Raw genomic sequence first — 19820 nt, 5'->3', positions numbered from 1 at the left:
TTTCACATACATCAGATTGACAAAACTTAAGTCCTGCAGTGCAAAGCTTTAGAAAGGAAATGGGAACTCTGAAGATAGGATTGAAAATGGATACAACCCTTTTGGCTTTGTCAATGAGGACTAAAGTTCAAGATATGCAAGCAAGGAGTCCTTTGTACAGTTAACCTGCTTAGCTGGTAACTGAAAAGTTAGCAGTTCAGTTCTACCCAGAGGCACCTCAGAAGAAAGGACTCGTGATCTACTTCCAAAAAATCAGCCACTGAAAACCCTTAGAGCATAGTTCTACTCTGACATACATGGGCTTGCCATGAGTCGGACTACGGCAACTGTTGTCGTTTTAATGATAAAGCAATTTCACTTTTAGATACATATAACCTAGAGCAGAAGTCTGGTTACTGTGGTTCACAGGTCAAATCTTGCTACCCCCGTTTTTGCAGAGTTTTACTGGAGTACAGCCGTGCCCATTCATTTACAGAGCTGCTTCTGCACTACAGCAACAGAGTTCAGTAGTTGTAGCAGAGGCCATATGGCCCACAAAACCTGAAATATTTACTGTCTGGCCCTTTATAGAAAATACTTGTCAACTCCTGCCCTTGAGTAATTCTCATGTGCACAAGGAGACGTGCAAGTATTTTTCAACTCAGACTTGTTAGTAATAGCAAATAATTAGGAACAACCTATCCGTGGAGCTGACCATGAACAGAAAATGGATAAATACATATATTTGAACAATGGAATAATATACTGAAAAAGTGAATGAACTAAAACTACTGCGTATATCCATAAGGATTAATATGCAAAACAATGTTGAACAAAAAGCAAGTTGCAGATGAATATGTACAGTACGTAACATTTCTATAAAGGTTAATGTTCACAACAATACCATATATTGTTTATGGATATGTATTTGTAGAGAGAAAGGAGGGGAGAAGAATGGTGACATTGGATAGGGGTACATGTAATATTTTATTTTTTAATCTGAAGCAACTATAAAGGTTGAAATCTTACAAAGCTGGGTGGGTGGTGGGTATATAGACATTTGTTTTTATTATCACCATACCTTTTTGTATGCTTGCGTTATTTACAAGAGATTTAGGGGGAAGGCATATTTGAAAGCCCCCTTCAGACGTTGCTACTGCTGCGGCTGCTGTGCTTTATACACTTCACCTAAGAACCCAGCACAGTTACCGAACCTCCCACACCTGAAAGGTAGATTTTCTGTCATGTTTGTTGTATTGAGTCCTGGCGACCAACAGGCTTATCAAACTAGTGGAAGTGATTTTATTCCCTCTGGCAGTGAATGTGCTTATTTGGCCATTTTCCTTAGTCTCAGTTCATCCAGAGCTTATTTCTGAAGTTGCAATGGTGCCTGGTGCTTTGGTGACCACAGTGGGAGGCTTGAGGCTTCCCTTTTCCAGTACTGTAAAATGGGAGCAAGGAGAGGAAACAGTTTTTCAGCTCCTCTGAAATGACTTTAAACTTATGGCTCTCATAATGGCCACTCTGATCTTGAACATTAAAGAGAATTCCCAAAATCACTTCTGAAAATGTCAGAAGTGTTTTTGATAGAGGAAGCCCAGGAACTAATATTCTCTAAAGGCTGGGTTGGTCTCGCAGTTCATCAGCTTCAATTACTTGACATTGGGCAAGCTGACTATTCATTGGCCTCACTCTCCTGAGCAGGAAAGCTCATCTCCAGGCCTGTTTTGAGAAGTGTAAATAGAGAAAGTATGTTTACCAGCTGTTGTTCTAGAGTCATGTTTTCATACAGCTACTTCTTTACTTTGCTCTATTAACTCTCTTAGTCTCTTAATCATTTTAGAGGAGAAGTTGCCAAGTGCATTTTCATCCTTGATAATTGCATGCCAGAAGAATGAATGCAGCTCTTATCCTCTAAATTGAAGCATTCCGTTTGTCCAGTTTTAGGAGAAAAGCCTGAACTCTGACTGAGTTAAAAGTTTTTTCTATAGACAGATCATAAATTAGACTGTGGGTCTAGCAGAGGTTGGGTTAGGTTATAAGGATGTAGTAGTTAGGACAGAATTAAACAAAGAACTCTTCAATACCTTGAAAATAATAAGAGCTTGATATTAGTTGAATTCTTTAATGTTTGAACTAAATCGGGGCTCAGGACATGGACTACAGTCCACTGAATCATTTGTGAGAATAATATGCATTTACTTAGCAAACATCTATTGTCTGCTGTGGCTGTAAGGCATAATAATGCTATTATAAAGTGTTGGCACCGAAAGGGACCAGAGTGCTCCTAAGCCAAGCCTTGTGTTATAATCTAGGGGTTTAAGCCCAGAGAGGGCTGGTGTCTAGATGAGGTGACGGATCCACCTATTTCGAAGTGCCACATGGACTAGATGTCAAAGGCTTGCAGTTGCTCAGATGAACCAAGCAGGGCTTTCGGCTATGGTTGTGTAGGTTCTTGTCACTTACATTGTAGTCGTCTTAAATTTGTGTTTTTATGTTTATTATAACAATTTTCCAGCAGATGGCAGTCGAGTATCTTGAGAAAGAGGCACCTTTTTCTTATTCACACAGGAGCCCTGGTGTCTGGCAAGAAGAAGGTGAAAAGAATGAGAAGGTTAATGGAGCAGGATGAAGAAGGAAGCAGACTTAGGACCCTGGTTAACTGAAGAAGGTGGCAGGGAAATAAGGAGATAGTGAAGAAAGAGCAAAGGAAATAATTTCCCTTTTATTTATTTATGCAAATAAAATATCTTTCTCACAGAAGTATCTTCTGTGAATGTTTTAGCTCTGGGTTCCAGATGGGATTTGAGTTTTGATACACTGGCATGTTTCTCAGAACTGTCTGCAGTGGATATAAATCACCCAAGGTCAATTTCAGTGATGTCATATCCCAGTTGCAGTTACAAAGTACAGTTGTGAGAAAATTCCAGATGTGACAAATGTTGCTACCACATTGGTCACAAGCCCCACCCCCAGGACTGTTTCTGGAAAATGAAGAACTGGAAGGAAATGGCCATTGCCTATCATTAGTAACAAGAAATCAGGCCTTATACTTTGATTTCCCTAAAAATTTTCCCCTTAGAAATCATCCTTTCATGGTGACACAATGGCCACAGCCTAGACTTGGAGTCATGAGCCCCAGGTCCCAATTCTAGCTCAGCTACCAGCGTATTTGTGATCTGGGTCAAATCACTAAACTTCTGAGAATGGTATCCAGCTCATTGGATTATTTTGAGAATTAAATGAAGGAATCATTTGAAAACTGCTTTGTAAGCTATAAAGTGTAAGAGAGTAGTAGGTGGTATTCAAGCATCTCACACTGCCTAGGCCCCTTGGCCTCCCGTTCATAGAAATTCCTTCACACAAAGATGTTAGTGACTTCACCTTTAGCCTGAAGGTTAAAATAAGACCTTACAAAGTGCAATGCCTAGAAAGTCAGTAGTAGTAGCTATAGTTGCTGTTTTAGTTTTAGTTTTAATGGCACAATTTTCACATTCTTCATGCAGGGGGCCTACTGGATCTCTAGTTCCCTATCCTACTTCCCACCTAGCAAACCACAAAGGCTGCCACTTAGTTGGTCTAAGCACATGCAGGTGAACCCAGCAGCAGCCCTTTTCTTTGGTATTGAATATCCTAATAGGTAATGTCTTTTTCTCATCAGGTAAAGAGAGCTGCTTTGAGAGAATCGTGTCAAGATTTGGAAAGAAAGTCACATATGTAGTGATTGGAGATGGACGAGATGAAGAAATTGCAGCCAAACAGGTAACTGTGGTAAAGAAAATAGCTTGTGTAGGAGTGCATTAGGCAAGTAGCAAAAGATTAAAACTCAGAAGTCTCTGCAATCTACTCGGCAGTGTTTTCCCTTTCTCTTCTTCCTCTTCCATTTTTCCCTAAGAGAAAGAGAAAGAAGGTCATTTTTCCCACCAGTGGAGTTTTCTCTCTAAGTTGTTAGGTCTTCCCCTTGCCCTACCACTCAAAAATCTTAGAATCTTTGAGTCCTGCCACAGGGACCCCCATCATTAAACCTGATGTGGGTCCCACCTTCCATCTTCATCTTCGACACCAATACCTTTTCAAGAGCCTCATGCAAAGAGTATTTGCAAAGGGGTAAATCATTCTGACTTCTGCAGACGTCAGGTTCTCGAAATAACGCAGTCATTTGGGAGTTGTTTCTGTGGAGAAGGTCCTTCCTGCCTCTCAGCCCTGGAAAGAGTGTTCTGACTTCAGTTAACCCCATCACTATGCAGCCCCCAACTCTAGGTCTACCCTTATTGGTACAGGAAACAGTAGATGAAAGAGTCTTGGCTATGGAATTTAGAATGAGGAATTTAGAGCCATCTCAGCCATTTTATTAGGACAATTTATCCTTTTTAAATTTCTCCCCATGTTAAATGGGCCTACAGAAATTCTTTCCCTCCCTATCTCAGTGTTTTCTTCCTATAACTATTCCTTAGACTTGGAGGCAATAGGTTATAAGCGAGGTCCAGCTGTCCTGATTTCTTCATCCAGTTAACTTAGAAACCTTTAGCAACTATTAATAAGCTGTGAGATTGGTAATCAGTTGGCATTAGTACCTCCTTTTATTTTCATTTGCCACTTTATGTAGCAATTCAAGGACCTTTGTGATTTGGTTCAGTTTGGTTTTTGTTTTTAATATATGTCATCTCTGGAGCTTTGATTCTAAAGTGCTTCTTAGAAATATCTTGTTGCCCACTTTGAGGAAGACACTAATGGGTGTAGGCCTGAAGAAGAAGAGAATAGGAGAGAGAAAGAACCAACTCATGTCATTTGCAGAGTTTGTGTCTCTAGGCCGGTGCCTGTAGTCATCTACCATATAAATACCCATTGAGAAATGCCTTAGAGCTTTATCCAGTTCTGCCTCCACCATGTGAGGGTTCTTTTCTGCAGCCTCCCTGACAGAAGCCTTTTTAGTCCTTGATGAGGACACTGCTTCCCAGATAGCCCGTTCACCTGTGGGGTCATCCAGCTTTTAGGACATTCCCCCTTACGGTGAATTAAGATTTATCTCTGTAACTTTCACATACTGGTACTAGGCTGGCACTCCTGAGCAAGATGTGACAAGTTTGCTGCTGCTTCTGTGTATTTATTAATAGCCATTTAAATATTATGTGTTAGCAGCTGGCTTGAAGAAAACACTGAGCTACATGCCAAGAGAACTTTGTTCTAAGACCTCAGCATTCTGGGTAACTTGGAGCCAATTTGAACAAGATGGTCAGTAAAGCTAATCTCCTTCAGTTTCATAGAACATGGTTTCCGACACTTGAATTTATCAAAGCCCTTATTGAAAATGTGGCTTCCAGAATGGCACACAGTGTTCTGTATATGAGTCTGCCCATATAGTATATTATTTCCCAGATCTGTATGTTTTACGTGTTGGTCATGGACAAGATGCCTTATAGCCCTGAAATTGATAGGAAATGAGTATCTGTAAGAAAATGTAATATATTACATTTCTTATCCAGGTCATGTTATTTGATCCTGAAGATCTTGTATAGTAGCTAGAACAGCTATTTCTCATAAAGTTCAGAGAGAGCTCAGTTACCACTGAAACCTAAAAAAAATTTTTTACTTTTATGAGCCTACAGCACCTATAGTATACAAAGCCCTTATACATATAATTTCTTTGGTCCTATGACAGCCTTATGAGAGATGGGCCAGGGTAGAAAGGGTTACCAAGTACCTTGGGGCGAGGTCCGTGTAGGATGGGTGCAGGTAAATATAAGTTCCCAAAGGAAATCGGGATAACCAGCTGTCCCCTTTCTCTTCCAGCACAACATGCCTTTCTGGAGGATCACAAACCATGGAGACTTAGTGTCCCTCCACCAGGCTCTGGAGCTTGATTTTCTCTAAGAACTGGAACAAGGAGCCCTCCTCACGAGCTCCTTTTCACCCCTGAAGGGAGCTAGAGACCAGAGCCAGCTGGGAACACTCTCTCTCTCTTTTTCTCTCCATGGAATGCTGGCGAGAATACAATCAGAAGTGGCCGCTGCAAGGGATGGTGCTTGTTTTTGCTAAGATTGGCTGCAGCCCCGTGTTCATCCTCAGATAGAAACAGGAGACAGTTGGATGAAGAGAACAGTAGACTCGCCACAGCTATAGTGCTTTTAATTCTTCTGGTTTTTGTTTTGGTTTGTTTCAAAGAATGAAGACAAGGAGAAGGAAATCCTTGGGGCAGAGTTGCACTCTTAGTCCATGACCAGATTGAGAATTGCTTTTAATTTGTGGTGATAGGATAAATGCAGCAGAGTTTTATAATAATATCTCTTGCCGTCTTTGTAACCTCCTTAGCTGTAGAACTTATTCCCAGTGAATGTATATGTTATTTTTATAGGTAAGGGCCTGGTCTCTGAAGCAGGTGTTTCTCCCCTTTCTTTTTCTGGCCAGAAAGGGGTGTGTAAAGTCTCCTTGGAAAATAGTAATTGAGATATCTAAAATACCTCTCTGTGACAGTAGCACCTCTTTAGCTGCTCCAGTGGTCTGCTCTCTAGGATGGTTCCCTTCCCATTCTTCCATCTCCTAGTTTGCCGATTCATGGGGCACTGGACACTGATTAACTCCAGATTTTGGAATTTCCCATCCTCAGGACCTTAGTTCCTTTTCCAGTCTCTCTTCCCCTTTAACCCTAGAAAGTTCTCTTAGTAAATTCTAAGCCTTCGGTTTGGCTCTTTTATTCAAAGACTATGTCCAGGAGGCTTAGGCTCCGAACTGGAGAGAAGGGGCTAAGGCTCCTTACGTATTTCAACTTATGAAGAAAATGCCCTTTGGCTTTTGACACAGGAGGAGTCTATCTTTTTTCTCCTGCAGAGAAGCACCCCTTCCCAACAGATCCTCATCCCTACAGCATTCTCTCCCTTCTTAGTTTTCAGATGCTAGGCTCTTGTCACATTCTTGCTCTCTGTACCTCATATCCACCTCCATGCCACTCTGGTCAGTTCTTGGACATTGGACCCAAGAAGCCAAGTTTAAGACCAGGCTCATAACTACATTTTGGCCAAAACTACCAATGTATTTTGACTTCTTTTGAAGCCCTTAAGCCCCATGAAGGTATTCCAGGTATATATATATTTACCCAGATCTCTGCCTGAAACTAAAGAGCAGATTGTTGTGATCAAAACTCGGTTTTCCCATGGAACACCCTTCCCACCTCTCAAGTCTCATTCTAAAATGGGAAACCAGAAAGACAGAAAGGCTTTCCTGATTTTAAATGAGAGTGTTGGACCCCCTTCTTCATTCCCAAAAACTTAATCCTGGGCCAGCCAGATGCAGGAGCAGCTTTCAGCCTGACCCCTGGGAAGGATGGTGGATGCCCAGGCACTAACCCCAGCCTCCAGTCCAGCGGTGGTTTTGGAGGCTTCATCCCTCCAAGACCAACCTGGCTATCTGCTCAAGCACGATAAACTGCCTAAGAGCTGAGGAAGTTCAGCCTCTCCTGAGCTGTACAGAGAGAAGTGACTAGATAAGCACCTCAGAGAGATGCAGTCCGTGTCCTCAGTGGGAGGCATCCTTGCCCAACTCAGCTAAATTCCTTGTCCCAAGAGACTCTGCATATCCACTTGCAGAGATGTTACAGCACAAAGAGGCCGGGCTCCTTCCAATGCCAGGTCACTCAGACAACAGCAAAAAGAGACTGGTATACACATTTCCTCAGAATTGACTGAGAAAATGCTTCATGAGTCACACTTTTAGGGAGAGGCACTGGAGTCAGTGCGCCATTACTTCACTGCCTCTTTAACCTTGTTTCCATGTGAGCATGGGGAACAAGATGTGGTCCGAGGCAGACCTTCCCTTGGCTGTATTCAGCGTAGTCGCTCAGATGTTATCTTCCTTGCTCAGTGACTGATCTTAGAAAGCCCTAAGATGGATTTTTACTCCAGACCCCAAACCATCCCTTTACTGGCACTATAGCTGTTGATTTCTTGCCCTAGATAAATGCCGCCTGTTTGTGCTGTGCTCTAGGCTGTGAGGCTGTGGAGTAGTAGGCCCGTCATGCACCAGGTACACACACAAGCGTGCTTCTCTCTCCCTGCCCTTCAGAAAAAAAAAAAAAATAGAAGAAGCCCTTTATTCCTAGGATGTGACTTGGACTCCTTTTTCAATGCCCTTTCCTTCTTGTCCAGCTTAGCTCTTTCCAAAAGGGACTTAATTTTGGCCAAGAGATTTGAGGAGGCTCACTGAGCAGAGCAGTCTCTGTTCTTTCTCGGTTACTGCCATGCTCGTTTAGAGGGCAGATAGCAAACAGGAGCTTCCTGGCTTCTTTTTGCCAAAATGAATTGTCTAGGGAACACAGTGCTCTTCTTGCCCTGTCTCCCCCTGCCTCCCCCTTTCCTCCCCAGCACAAAGATCTGGAAAGGAAAATAAGTGGGTAGGAAAACAAGAGCTGTTGGAAACGGAGGGCCAAAGAATACTGTGGGTCCTTTCAGCAAGGGGGGGAGCTCTTTGTATTAGAAACAGTCTCCATGAAATTAGCCAAATGGTGAGTCCTTCCCCCAGCTGAGCACTATGGGTTCTATAAGATGGGTCTACACATTTTGTGGTGAGGGCTGGCTCTAGTAGGGGATCTGGAGTTGCCAGGTGTGTCCTGGGATTATGGTTTGACTTTCGAATGTAAAACTGACTGTGCCTTACCATCACCCTGTCCAGTGCCCCTGGGGCAGCAGGTGGTGTCCAGGAGAATAGGCGCCTGCTCCAGATTTACATGCCTATTTGAGCTTTTGTTTGGTTTGGGGTGTTCCTGTCTTCTGCTCTGCAAGTTGGGGGGCAAAGCCAGTGTCCCAGGACACTTGTGCCACAGCTTATTCGCAGTTTACCCAAACTCAGCTTTAAAGTTCCAAGTAGAATCTGATTGGCAAGCTCCAGCTGCAGCATATGGAACTTCTAGATGTTCACTACCTTGAATGGGTGTCAGTGCCACTGAACCACAGGGGAGAGGAGTATAATCCCCAACGAAGGGGATTAGAGCTCGGTTCTAGCTTCCAAGTACTATACATGTCAGGCTGTGAGATGTTTTCTCCCTCTGCCTGGAAGAGCGATGCTCTAGGCCAAGGAGGGTGAGCTCAGAACGTCCTCTCACTCCTCCAGAAGGGGCCAGGTAGGGCCCCTCTTAAGCAGGCTTCTGTTACTTACCATTAAATTGGTTTCCTTTCATCTAAAATTGTAAGCCAGATATTTACTCTGTAGAAGCCAAATACGAATTCTGAGATTCTGAACTATCTTAAAGCACAAGAGAGAAAATCTAGTTCTGCCCCAGCCTTGATCAGAAGGCTTGTCTGTCCCTTCCTCTCCTGAGTCAAATAGTTCTAGCAAGCAAGGCTCCTTGGCCAGTTCTGATGCACTGACGGGAGCCATCCCATTAAGGACGACTTCTGCTCAAAACGCGACTCTCCCTCGGGACTTCAGGTGCCTCTTTCAGCAGAAAAAGGCATTGATTGGATTGGATATATTTATGTGACTGCGGGCATTCGTGGCTGTAGAGTCCTTGACCATAATGTTATATGTAATGGGAACTATCTTATAAACTTGAAAAATAAAGTTTTTATTTTCTATACAGTTTGCTCCTGTGTCTTTTCTGAATAGGATCAGCCCAGTTGCCCAGCTTTGTAGAGTCCTAAGTAGGGCTTCATAAAAATTCATGCATTTCACCAAAGTAAAAAAACTAACCATTTGGCATAAATAAATGTACATGGGAAAATAAAGGGGATATTTTTAACTAATTTGCAAGGGGGAGTTTATTTCTTGTTTTTAAAATACATTGCTTTTAGAAGTTTAGGACTGGAATGGCAAGAGATTTTATTTGCTCTCGTCACATGTCCTGAAATTTAATTATTGAAGAGAAAAATCAATACCATGCTGTGCTGAGCTTAAACACGAAAGCAATAAAACTGACAAACTGGTATCAAACCTTTGATTTGGCCTGATCTCATGTCACATCGACTACTTTTTCTCATTTCTTCAGATTTGGGTCTGACAGTTCCCCACTGGTCTGGAAGAGTCTAGTCTATCAAGAGTCCTTTGCCTTTTACTCCAATAAAGGGGATTAGAGTTCAGTTCTAGCTTCCAACTACCATACATGTCAGGCCGTGAGATGTTTTTCCCCTAAAATTAATTTTCCCAGAAAACGGGGGGTTGCCTTGTATTCATGTCATTAAATCTCTTCACCAGGTGGGCATTTTGAACCACACAGTAGTTGAAGCAAACCTGTTAGTTGCTATATCCTTACTCAGTCATAAGTATAAATGTTAGGAGTATCAATTGCTTTTCAAGCCCAAAGAGTGGTTACACATCTCCATCTCTCCCTACAGTAAGTACCTCTGCACACTTCTCAGAAACCTTTTGGTGGCAGGTAGAAATGAGCAGTGCTGGAGGGTTTTTTTCCTTCAAGAACAAAGTTTCTTGACATTAAAAAGAAATTCTTGATTGCAATCTTAAGGGAGTTTTCTGATTCAAATAATGTCTTTTTAAAGTTCTTGATTCCGTAAACTACTAAGTTCCACACTCTTTGGACTGAACGCTTATATGCATTGTTTGAATTGCATACCTATTACCATCATTTGACGATTTCACCTAGAGAGTGTAAATGAGAGTTTAGCAAAAAATTTTTTAATTAAAAACTATTTTTTTATTTTCTCAGGGGAAAAACGGGGCGTTGCCTAAAGCTCTGGATCTTCGGACATATGTGGCATCCCCCTGAGCCTAGTCTTTTGCATATATGCCGGGAAGAAATGTGGAAAAGTAGGTTGTTTTGGTGAAACCCTTAGGATCTGCATCCAAGGCTAGATTGCCTGCCCTCTGGGGTCTCACCCTTTAATATGCCCTATGAACTGAGAAAAGTGATAATGATTTCAGTTTGATTGCATGTATATGTTTAAATGTATTCAATTAAAAGAACGGTCCTTTATTCTGAGAGCATTATGTCCTTTTGTTTATAAGATGATAGAGGTAACAGACGATGGTGGGTTTTACTGCCCTTTTTTGTTTAAATTGGCAACTGTGTTGGCCATTTTACTGGTTCCTGAAAGTCAATTCTGGAAATCACTGGACTCTATGATCTGGAAGACCCTTTCAGCCTCTAACATTCCACAATGTTCAAACCACCAGCATTGGCTTCCCAGAGCTCTCATCTCTGCCCCAACCCTCATCACTGTGTCCTTCTTGGTTCCAGGCCAATATAGCTGTCACTTTCCTTCTTCATCCAGTGGAGTTACTGCCCTGAGAGAGGAAGAGATAGTCTGCGGCACCACCACCACCCCCCCCCCGCCCACACACACAGTGGCTCAAGCCACCAGTGCCTATAGGGTCCCCCCCCCAGACTCTGCTCCTCATCACATTTACCTCATCACAGCCCCCAGTCACTGCCCACTTGGTCTGTGGGGTGAAATGCATCTACAGGGCTCTCTCTCCTTCACCTCTTACAGGGCTTATCAGTTACTCTTCCCTAGCCATTGTGTGTCAAATGTTAACTCGCACCCACAACACATATACTTACACTCTCCTGATCCCCTTACCTGCCTTTTCTTTCAGCACTTCACAGTATCTGTTATACTAAATGTTTTACTTCTCCTGTTTATTGTGTCTTCACTAGAATGAATAACAGAACTGAGACTATTCAGCCCCATCAAAATGGTGATGGGAACATTTTCTCCTATCTCCAGGGCCCTTTTCGTGTTCTTTGCTTCTCCAAACCACAGACCTTCTAGACATCAAAAGGTTCCATCTCCCCAGCACTATCACCTACACCCATGTCCCATAAGCCATCTGTCATGGATTGAATTGTATCCCCCAAAGTATGTCAACTTGGCTAGGTCATGATTCCCTGTATTGTATGACCGTCTACCATTTTGTCATCTGATGTGATTTCCCTATGTGTTGTAAATCCTATCATGATGTAATGAGATGGATTAGTGGCAGTTATATTGATGAGATCTATAAGATTAGTGTCTTAAGCCAGTCTCTTTTGAGATGTAAAAGGCAGAAGTGAGCAGAGAGACACGGGGACCTCATACCACCAAGAAAGCAGTGCCAGGAGCAGAGCACATCCTGTGGACCTGAGGTTCCTGCACTGAGATGCTCCCAGACTATATGACAAGGACCTTCCTCCAGAGCCGACAGAGAGAGAAAGCCTTCCCCTGGAGCTGACGCCCTGAATTTGGACTTGTAGCCTACTAAACTGTGAGAGAGTAGACTTCTCTTTGTTAGAGCCATCCACTTGTGGTATTTCTGTTATAGCAGCACTAGATGACTAAGATGCTATCTCATCATAAAACCTTCCCTGAGCTCCCAACAAAAAGTGCTTTTGCATATGGGCTCTCGTATTCACTTCCTGGTACTAGAGGTGTTTGGGCTATTCCTGCCGAGCCCAGCAACAAAGCTGGTGGTTAACGGCGTGCACTGGAGTCAGCCCACATCCCGTTTCTGATGTCCAGCTGGAAGCCCTACACAGGCTCACCAGCTCCTGAAACTTGGAAACAAAGTTTGAAAGTCCTATCTAAGCCAGCCGCCCCTTCTCTGGTCCCAGGGGCCTTTACCAATTTCGAGAAGAGAATCTCTTGTCTCTGATCCCGTCTTTCCAGGAGATTTTGAACCCTGCAGTAGATTTGGTTTCATGACACAGGCTAGTTGGAAGATTTCATAAGGTTTTAATAATAATATAATAATACTGGTAAACAAAAATGATACATACATGTCTCTCACCTGCAGAGACGCACATGCACATTCTTTTCCTCACAAGTGGACTCTGAGGTAGGAGGTGCACTGGCTAAAGAATAAAACAACACTTGTGGGGCTGAACCATGGCCCAGACCATAGGTTCATAAGGCACTTGGTTGAAAGGCGGTCCCTTGCGAGCAGGAGCAAAGGCTGCATCATCTGTACTATGGCCCTTGGGTGCTGACAGGGACCAGCGACCAGCCAGAGTTAGCATCCCTGGCTCAGTCCTCTAGCATTTGATATCCTACCCAGGAATGGAGAGGGTAGGGGATGAAGCTAGGGTGGCAGCTGACCTTGTTCCAGGTTCCAAAGCTAGGATGGTATTCCTGGCACAGAAGAGGCTCTCAATTAACATCTGTTAAATGAACTGACTGAATGGGGTGGCGACAGAGGAGGAAGAATTCTAGAAAGGATATCCTGGAGGTCCTGGGGTCTTCTAGTCCAGGAGAGGGGAACCAAAGGGTAGAACAGCTCCTCTACCAACTATTTTAGAGGTGGCTAAAAGGGAGGTATAAATACCAAGGATAGGAAGCTTTGGGGCCAGCTGTTATACTGCTTGGTGGGGGAGAAAAAAAGAAGTCTCCTCTTTCCTCCCAAAGTGTCTTGTACATAACTGGGGCCCACTGACCTTCCAGGATCCAGCCCTTCTCATCTTGTTCACATTGTGAACCCCTGGAAGGCCGGCCTATGTCTTACTCAACTCCGGTCTCCAGTGGCTGGCACAGATCAGGCATCGAGCTCTTGTTGAGAGGATCAAGGCCCATAGCACCATAAACAGCTTATCTTCTGCTTTCTACCAGTTAGTTCACTGTTTATCGGTCCCCTAGCAGAGTCAAACATTGCTCAAAGGACCCCATTCATCTCTCCCTTCCCTGAGGAAACAGTGTCATCCTTAGCCTTCGGGAAAAAGTTCCGAGCCAACTGGGTCATGCGCCTGTTCTGAGGTGGCAGACACCACTCGAGGGAAAGGAGGTCCCGGGACCCATCCACCTGGTCAGGTTCCCAACGGCAGCTAGGATGCAGCCAGCGGTAGTAGACAAGCCGCAGAACCAGACCCAAAAGGAAGCTGGAGGCACCCGCAGACAGCAACATCTGTATCAGGATCCCACTGGGCAGCGAAGTCCTATGAGTCACCCAGGTAGCCACAAGGAGACAACTGTCACTCAGGAGGAACACCAGGTGAATGGTGGCCCGGCCTCGCGTGCGGCCCTCAGCCACGTTGAACCAGGAGAAATAGAGGATGGTGGCCACTGTTGCGCGGTATAGCCACTCAGAGCAGTGGCCTGGCATAAAGTCTGTGCCCTGTAGCCAGACCCAGAGCAGCAGAACCAGCCACAGGCCCAGGAAGTGCAGGGCCACATAGTGGGGGAAGAGGGCTGAGAACAGGGCCACGACTAGGACTCGGGGCCACAGCAGCAGCAGGTTCCACAAGAAGTAGATCATGGAGGAGCGGAGCCCCAGGAGCGGCTTAGAGGGCAGGCAGGTGCGCAAGGCCCGGTGGTAGTCAAGCAGCGCCCACGAGATACCCAGGAAGGATGTGCAGATGCCAACCCCTACAAAGAGTAAGAAGAAACAGGTGAGCCCTGGGGGCAGCCTGCCTGGTACTCCCAAGAGGTCACAGGTACTGGCGGGGGCGGGGGGGTGGTTTATAATCCTGAGGTAGGTACTAAAAACTAAAAGCCAAACCCGTTGCTGTAGATTCCAACTCATGGAGACCCCACGCGTGTCGGAGTATAACTGCTCCACAGTGTTTGCAATGGCTATGATCTTACAGAAGCAGACCACTTAGCCCTTTCTTCTGTGGTGCCGATACCTTTTAAACCTTTCAGTTAGTAGCTAAGCCTAAACTATCTGTACCACCCAGAGACCTGAGGTAAGCATTTTTTTTTTTTTTTAATTGCAGCTGGAGATCATTAAATAAGTTCACAAAACCAGTAAAAAAAAAAAAAAAAAAAAAAGATTTGGAAGTCAAATATGATGTTTTCCCTTTACTGCTATGCGTTACTTTTCAGGTGCGATCATAGTGTATTTTTCAAAGATGAGAGGGCACATGACTTGTAAAAAGTTACCTGCATCTGGTGCCCCTAGGCCTTGGCCACACCCTGAGCATCTTCTGTGGTTATTGTTAGGTTACCATCTTCTAGGGCCCTGTAACCCTTCCTTTCCCAGACAAGACCAAGTCTCTCTTGGGTCTGAGAATCAGCATTTCCAGTTCCCCCAACTCAGTCTCAGAAAGGGAGGCAGGAAATCCCCCCGGGGAGACAACCCTCCCAGCTCTGGCTAAGGCTACACTTAGGGCAGGAGGGATGTCCTGCCGTGAACAGGGAACATCCCCTCGCTCCTCCCCTCCACATTCAGACTGGCCCCTTTTCTTGATTTTCCAAGATCCTATCCCATCTCCTGGTTCCCTATTCTGGGCTAGGGGCACCAGGACCTCCAGGGATAGAAGCAGCTCTAGAATGTTTCTAGAATGCTTCCTCCCCTGCCCCCTTCACAGATATTTACTGGGCACCTATAATGTTCCAGGAACCCACTCCCAGCCTAGAACCAGATCTGCAGCCGTCATCCTTTCTAACTATTCCACATTCTACTTCTCAGCAGGGCCCACTATGCCAAATTCTAAGACCTTGACAAGCCTTTGCCATCATGTTAGGTGGGGCAGGAGCACATGCCCCACCTCACTTGGCCTACTCCCACTTGCTCTCCAAGTTCCAGTTTGAATATCCCCTAGAGTCACCCATCCTGACCCAAGTCACCCATCCTGACCCCACTCACCCACTTCAGCTGTGTCTGCGTCCCTGTAACACCCCACCCACTTCTGCCTGGAGCCTTAAAAAAAAAAAAAAAAAAGCCTGGAGCCTTATCACACAGTAATTACCTACTATTTCCTTATCCCTCAGCTTCTCCAGGGTAGGAAACAGGGCCTGCTCACCTGGGATCCCCATGGCTGACCACAGTACCTAGCTACTAAAAATACGTCTTCTTCCACCCCCAAACCCCACCATACACACACAGTGTAGAATGTCTCCACTTGACCATGGTCCTAGACATCCACCTCCCTCAAATGGATAAAAACTATATATCCAGTGAGTGCTGTGTGACCCAGGGCCAGTCACTTCACCTTTCTGCACCTCTTACCTTTGGTGTAAAATGGAGATAAATAAATACAGCACTGACCTAAGGGCTGCTGGGAACACGAACAGTGTTAGACTGCAAAGGACTTTGCAAAGTGCCTGGCTAATAGCAGGAAACTCAATCATGAAGACTGCTGTTATCAGATTTAAAATTATCACAGATCTGGACTAGCAGAAGCTGGAAGGGCCCTCGAAGATCGAGTTCGACCCTCATCTTGTACAGTCGTGGAAACTAAGGCCAGGCTCCCTGGGTCACACAGCGAGTGACGGCGGGGGGAATGGGTTTGGGGGACTGTAAATGCCGCAGCATTTACAGCAGGGACCCTCGAAGTGTCCAGTGGTGAAGGGGGAGCCGAGGGCCCTGAATCAGAGATGAGTTGGAGTCCTAGCTTAGCCACTGTGACCTTGCTTGGGCAAGTCACTTCCCTTTTACAGGCAAAATTCATTTGAAAGCTCCTTACTGGACAAATTTCTCCCCACGGTTTCTGAGGCCCTGCCAGCCTCTGTCACCTGCCTCTCCCCTTCAGATCACTGGACATACTTTTCTGTAATTATTATTTTATATTCTGTCATCCTGGCAGGGCAGGGGCTGTGTCTGTCTTATTCACCACTGTGCCCCAGTACACTGACTGGCACAGAACAGGTGCTGAATAAAAACTTGAGTATGTGAAGGTGCACAATAAAAGCTTAATGACTAACAAGTTGCCTAGTCTGTGTCAGGTACCCCATACACTTTATCTCTGCTATCTTCAAAACAGTGAGAATTACAATGCAGGTTTATGATGCGCCAAGCACTTTGCTTTATGTGCATCATCTCTTAATCCTTTCATCAACACTATGAGGTAGAAGCACTGACTGTGTCCATTTTACAGATGAGAACAAACTGACCCTCAGAAAGGCTGGGTCATTTGCCCAAAGTCATACAGCTAGAGAGTGACTTTGGATTTGAACCCATGGCTGCCTGACTAAAGCATTTCTCCTCTTTTCCAAGCAACCTTTTTAAAAAAGAGCAAATATTCGTGACACTAGAGGGAAACCTTCCCAACCCACAGGGGGGCTGGCTGCTGGTGCATCACTCACACTGGTAGTGCTCAGCCTGCCCGCTCTGCAGTACAATGGCCAGAACCAGCGTCAGCTGAGGCGTTGTCTCCAAGAAGGTCTCAAAGAGCCGCAGCATGGTGATGTCCAGGGAGAGGAAGTCGGCGTAGGCCAGTTCAAACTCTGAGGGTGCCTCCTGCCGCCACGCCAACAGCCCCTGCTGCAGCCCCTTCACACACCTAGGCAGCACATAAGATGCCCAAGGGGCCAGGTTAGTGTCTGGTGGTGTTCCTCTTTCCCCTACCATCTGGTGGATGCAGGCAGGCTCCGATCCCAGCTCTGTCACTTACACCTTGTGGGCCTTGGGCAAGCAAGTTAACCTCATTGAGTTTTGTTTCCTTATCTGTAAAATGGGGATACATGCAACTACTGCTGCTCCTACTGGCCAGGCACTGTCCCAAGCGCATGACAAAACCTTGTCCCATTTACTCCTTGCAACACCCCCATTTTATAGAGGGGGAAACAGGATCAAAAAGCTAATAAGTAGCGCGATTAGGATTTGAACCCAAGACTGTTTGAATTCATAAGACGGTAGTTCTCAAATTTTAGCAGGCATAAGAATCTTTTGGAATCCTGCAGGCAACAGGAAGCCATTGAGAACTTCTTAGCACAGGCACACCCAGGTCAGACAGTACTCTAAAAAAGCACCCTACCTATGGAGGGGGGCAAGGATTGGACTGGAAGCAGAGATCCCCTTTATGCAAAACCATGAAAAGAATGAATAGATTTTCATTCAGTCTGCAGTAGGAGCCCAGAAATCTGCATTTTAAATAGGCATCCCCAGGTGATTCGAAAGCAAGGGGTGAACAAAACATACTTTGTGAAGAGGAGCCCAAGGAGCAAGGCCTTTTATCCTGTGGGCAACAGGGAGCCACTGAGAGCTTCTGCGCATAGGCAGCGAAGCTCAGCAGTCTGTCTGACTCGTGCTTGGCAGAAACAGAAGAAGGGAAGGTGTTCGATGTTGTCATGCCTGCCCAGGACTATAATAACTGTGCCCCTTCCCACCCATCTGGGGTTTTATTGAGGCCTCTATGGTCCCTAGGGCAAAACGCAGTCAAAGTTCCTCTAACCCACTCCTGGAGACTGCAGCTTTGTCAAGGCAGGATCTGGAGAGAATCTGCAAAAATGGATTCAAAAGGGGATCCTGGCTCCAGCCACACCATCCCACCCAGGCCACACCGTGTCCTGACCTCATCCTATGACTCTGACACCTTGCTTTCGGTTTCCCACCTCTATAGAGCCCCGCCGGTTCTAAAAAGAAGCACAATCCACACACATGCTCTGAGACCCAGCCCAGTCCCAGCTGGCTCATGGGACACAGATGAGTCAGACACCATCTCTGCCCTCGTGTTCAGTCTGGGGGCGGTGGGGAGCAAAAGTTCAAGGAAGAGAATATAACTGGGAAAGAAAGGGTGCAAGCCAGGCAGCTGTGAGGGCACAGCACTGCTCTGGGGTCAGGACAGCTGAAACTCCCGGGGTGGCCCAGGTAATCTGATGCTAGCTGACATTTACTGGATGCTTACTCTGTGCCAGGGAAATTCATACATTTTATTTAATGCTCACAAAGCTCAGAGGTAGGCACTGTTACCATGCCCATTCGAACAATGAGTAAAAAACCCTGAAGAGGTCAAGCGACTTGCCCAACACTGTGCTCACAGCTAGAAGGAACAGCCAGGCTTTGAACTGAGGCTGCAGGTCTTTGCCATTACAGTGGAGTTGACTTCATGCCAAGCACTGTGCTAGGCACTTTCCAACTCTTTCACACGTCACAGTAGGCCGGCCTGGCAGAGCTATCTCTAGACTACCTCTTCTTTTTTACAGAGGAGGAAACTGAGGCTCAGAGTGACGCAGGAATGAGGTCACAGGTGGCAAAATTAGATCCCAGAAAGCTGACTCCAAAGCCCGTGCTCCTCCCTTTCCTCCCTGGGCCTCAGTTTCTTCGCCTGTACAAGGGTGGGTAGACTAGAAGAGCTCTAAGGGCTTTCAGCAGTTCTCTTCCCTTAAGGGGCGGGGCATTCACCTGTGGGGCTGTTTCCTGTCTCCAGTCCCGGTTCCCTCCTCCCCTCACTTTCCACACTCCCCTCCCCCCCACCCCCAACCCCCGTGTCAGGACTCTCACCAACACTAGTAGCCCAAATTCAGGAGGCGCCCCCTAGGCTCGGTATCCTTCCCGTTTCCCGAGGGCGGGGCGCTCACCTGTACAGGTAGCCCAGCTGCAGGAGATGTAGCAGCGCCAGACAGCGGCCGGAGGGCTGCGACTTGTGCAGGTCGGCGGGGTCGGCGCGCAGCCAGACCCAGCTGAAGAACTGCAGCGCGACCGAGGCGAGGAGCAGCAGCGCCAGCACCAGCGCTGCCCACAGGTAGCAGCCGCTGAGCACGTACTGGACGAAGGCCCACAGATCCGCGCCCAGGTCGAGCAGGAAGACGGCAGTGCCCAGTACGCCCAGGACCAGGTCCCGAAGGAGGGCGGCGTGGGGCGACGAGGGCATGGCCCGCCTGCCTCTCCCCCCAACCCCTCCTTCTCTGCGGCTCCGGCCTACCCTTGGGGTCCGGGATTTTCAACTCAGGAAGGAGACAAGCACAGCCCTCGGGGCGGCCCTGGGCCGGGGCCTGCTGGGCGGGACTTCCCCGCCCCGCCTCGTCCGGGGAGGAGCGAGGCCCTTGGACCCTGCCCGGGCCTGCCCCACGTCAGGCTTGGTCTCCCGCGGCCCTGGATGCCGCTCGGGGCTCTGGCTCTGCCACCCGTCCCCCACCCCCGCCCAAATGGGTGCATCCCAAGGGCCGGTAGGCCTGAAAACCGACCGTCCGAGGCGCACAGCGCTTAGTTCAGCAGGCTTCCCAGCGATTTTATTTTATGTTTGAGGCGCCTAGAGGGCCAAGACAAGG

General features: G+C 46.4%; 2 protein-coding genes across 5 annotated transcripts in view; one reads left to right on the top strand and one right to left on the bottom strand.

The window, feature by feature from the left end:
- The window catches only part of EYA3 (EYA transcriptional coactivator and phosphatase 3), a 134255-nt gene extending 124711 nt beyond the window's left edge, over positions 1 to 9544 (top strand). For all 4 annotated transcript variants that reach the window (XM_049878445.1, XM_049878444.1, XM_049878446.1 and 1 more), the window contains 2 exons: positions 3641 to 3741; positions 5770 to 9544. In XM_049878445.1, the coding sequence (XP_049734402.1) occupies positions 3641 to 3741; positions 5770 to 5850 (182 nt within the window). In that variant the 3' untranslated portion in view covers positions 5851 to 9544. The remainder of the gene's footprint in view (positions 1 to 3640; positions 3742 to 5769) is intronic.
- Positions 9545 to 12616: 3072 nt separating this feature from the next.
- Positions 12617 to 19589, bottom strand: XKR8 (XK related 8). The gene is made up of 3 exons (XM_049878448.1): positions 19131 to 19589; positions 16917 to 17113; positions 12617 to 14255 (listed from the first exon to the last, which is right to left on the bottom strand). The coding sequence occupies exons 1-3, from the start codon at positions 19421 to 19423 to the stop codon at positions 13546 to 13548; spliced, it is 1200 nt and encodes a 399-aa protein (XP_049734405.1). The 5' UTR covers positions 19424 to 19589; the 3' UTR covers positions 12617 to 13545.
- Between the last annotated feature and the right edge of the window lie 231 nt (positions 19590 to 19820).

This window comes from Elephas maximus, chromosome 3 (assembly GCF_024166365.1).
Source record: "Elephas maximus indicus isolate mEleMax1 chromosome 3, mEleMax1 primary haplotype, whole genome shotgun sequence".
Classification (NCBI taxonomy): domain Eukaryota; kingdom Metazoa; phylum Chordata; class Mammalia; order Proboscidea; family Elephantidae; genus Elephas; species Elephas maximus.
This window is presented reverse-complemented; position numbering and strand designations above follow the sequence as displayed.

Bases quoted from the DNA above. Each gene is read 5' to 3' on its own strand.
- XKR8 (XM_049878448.1), bottom strand. From the start codon at position 19,423: ATGCCCTCGTCGCCCCACGCCGCCCTCCTTCGGGACCTGGTCCTGGGC. The intron at 17,114-19,130 runs GTGAGCGCCCCG...TGTGCTGCCTAG, and splicing joins CAGCTGGGCTACCTGTACAG to GTGTGTGAAGGGGCTGCAGC. The intron at 14,256-16,916 runs GTGAGTGATGCA...TACTCTTTGTAG, and splicing joins GCAGGCTGAGCACTACCAGT to GGGTTGGCATCTGCACATCC.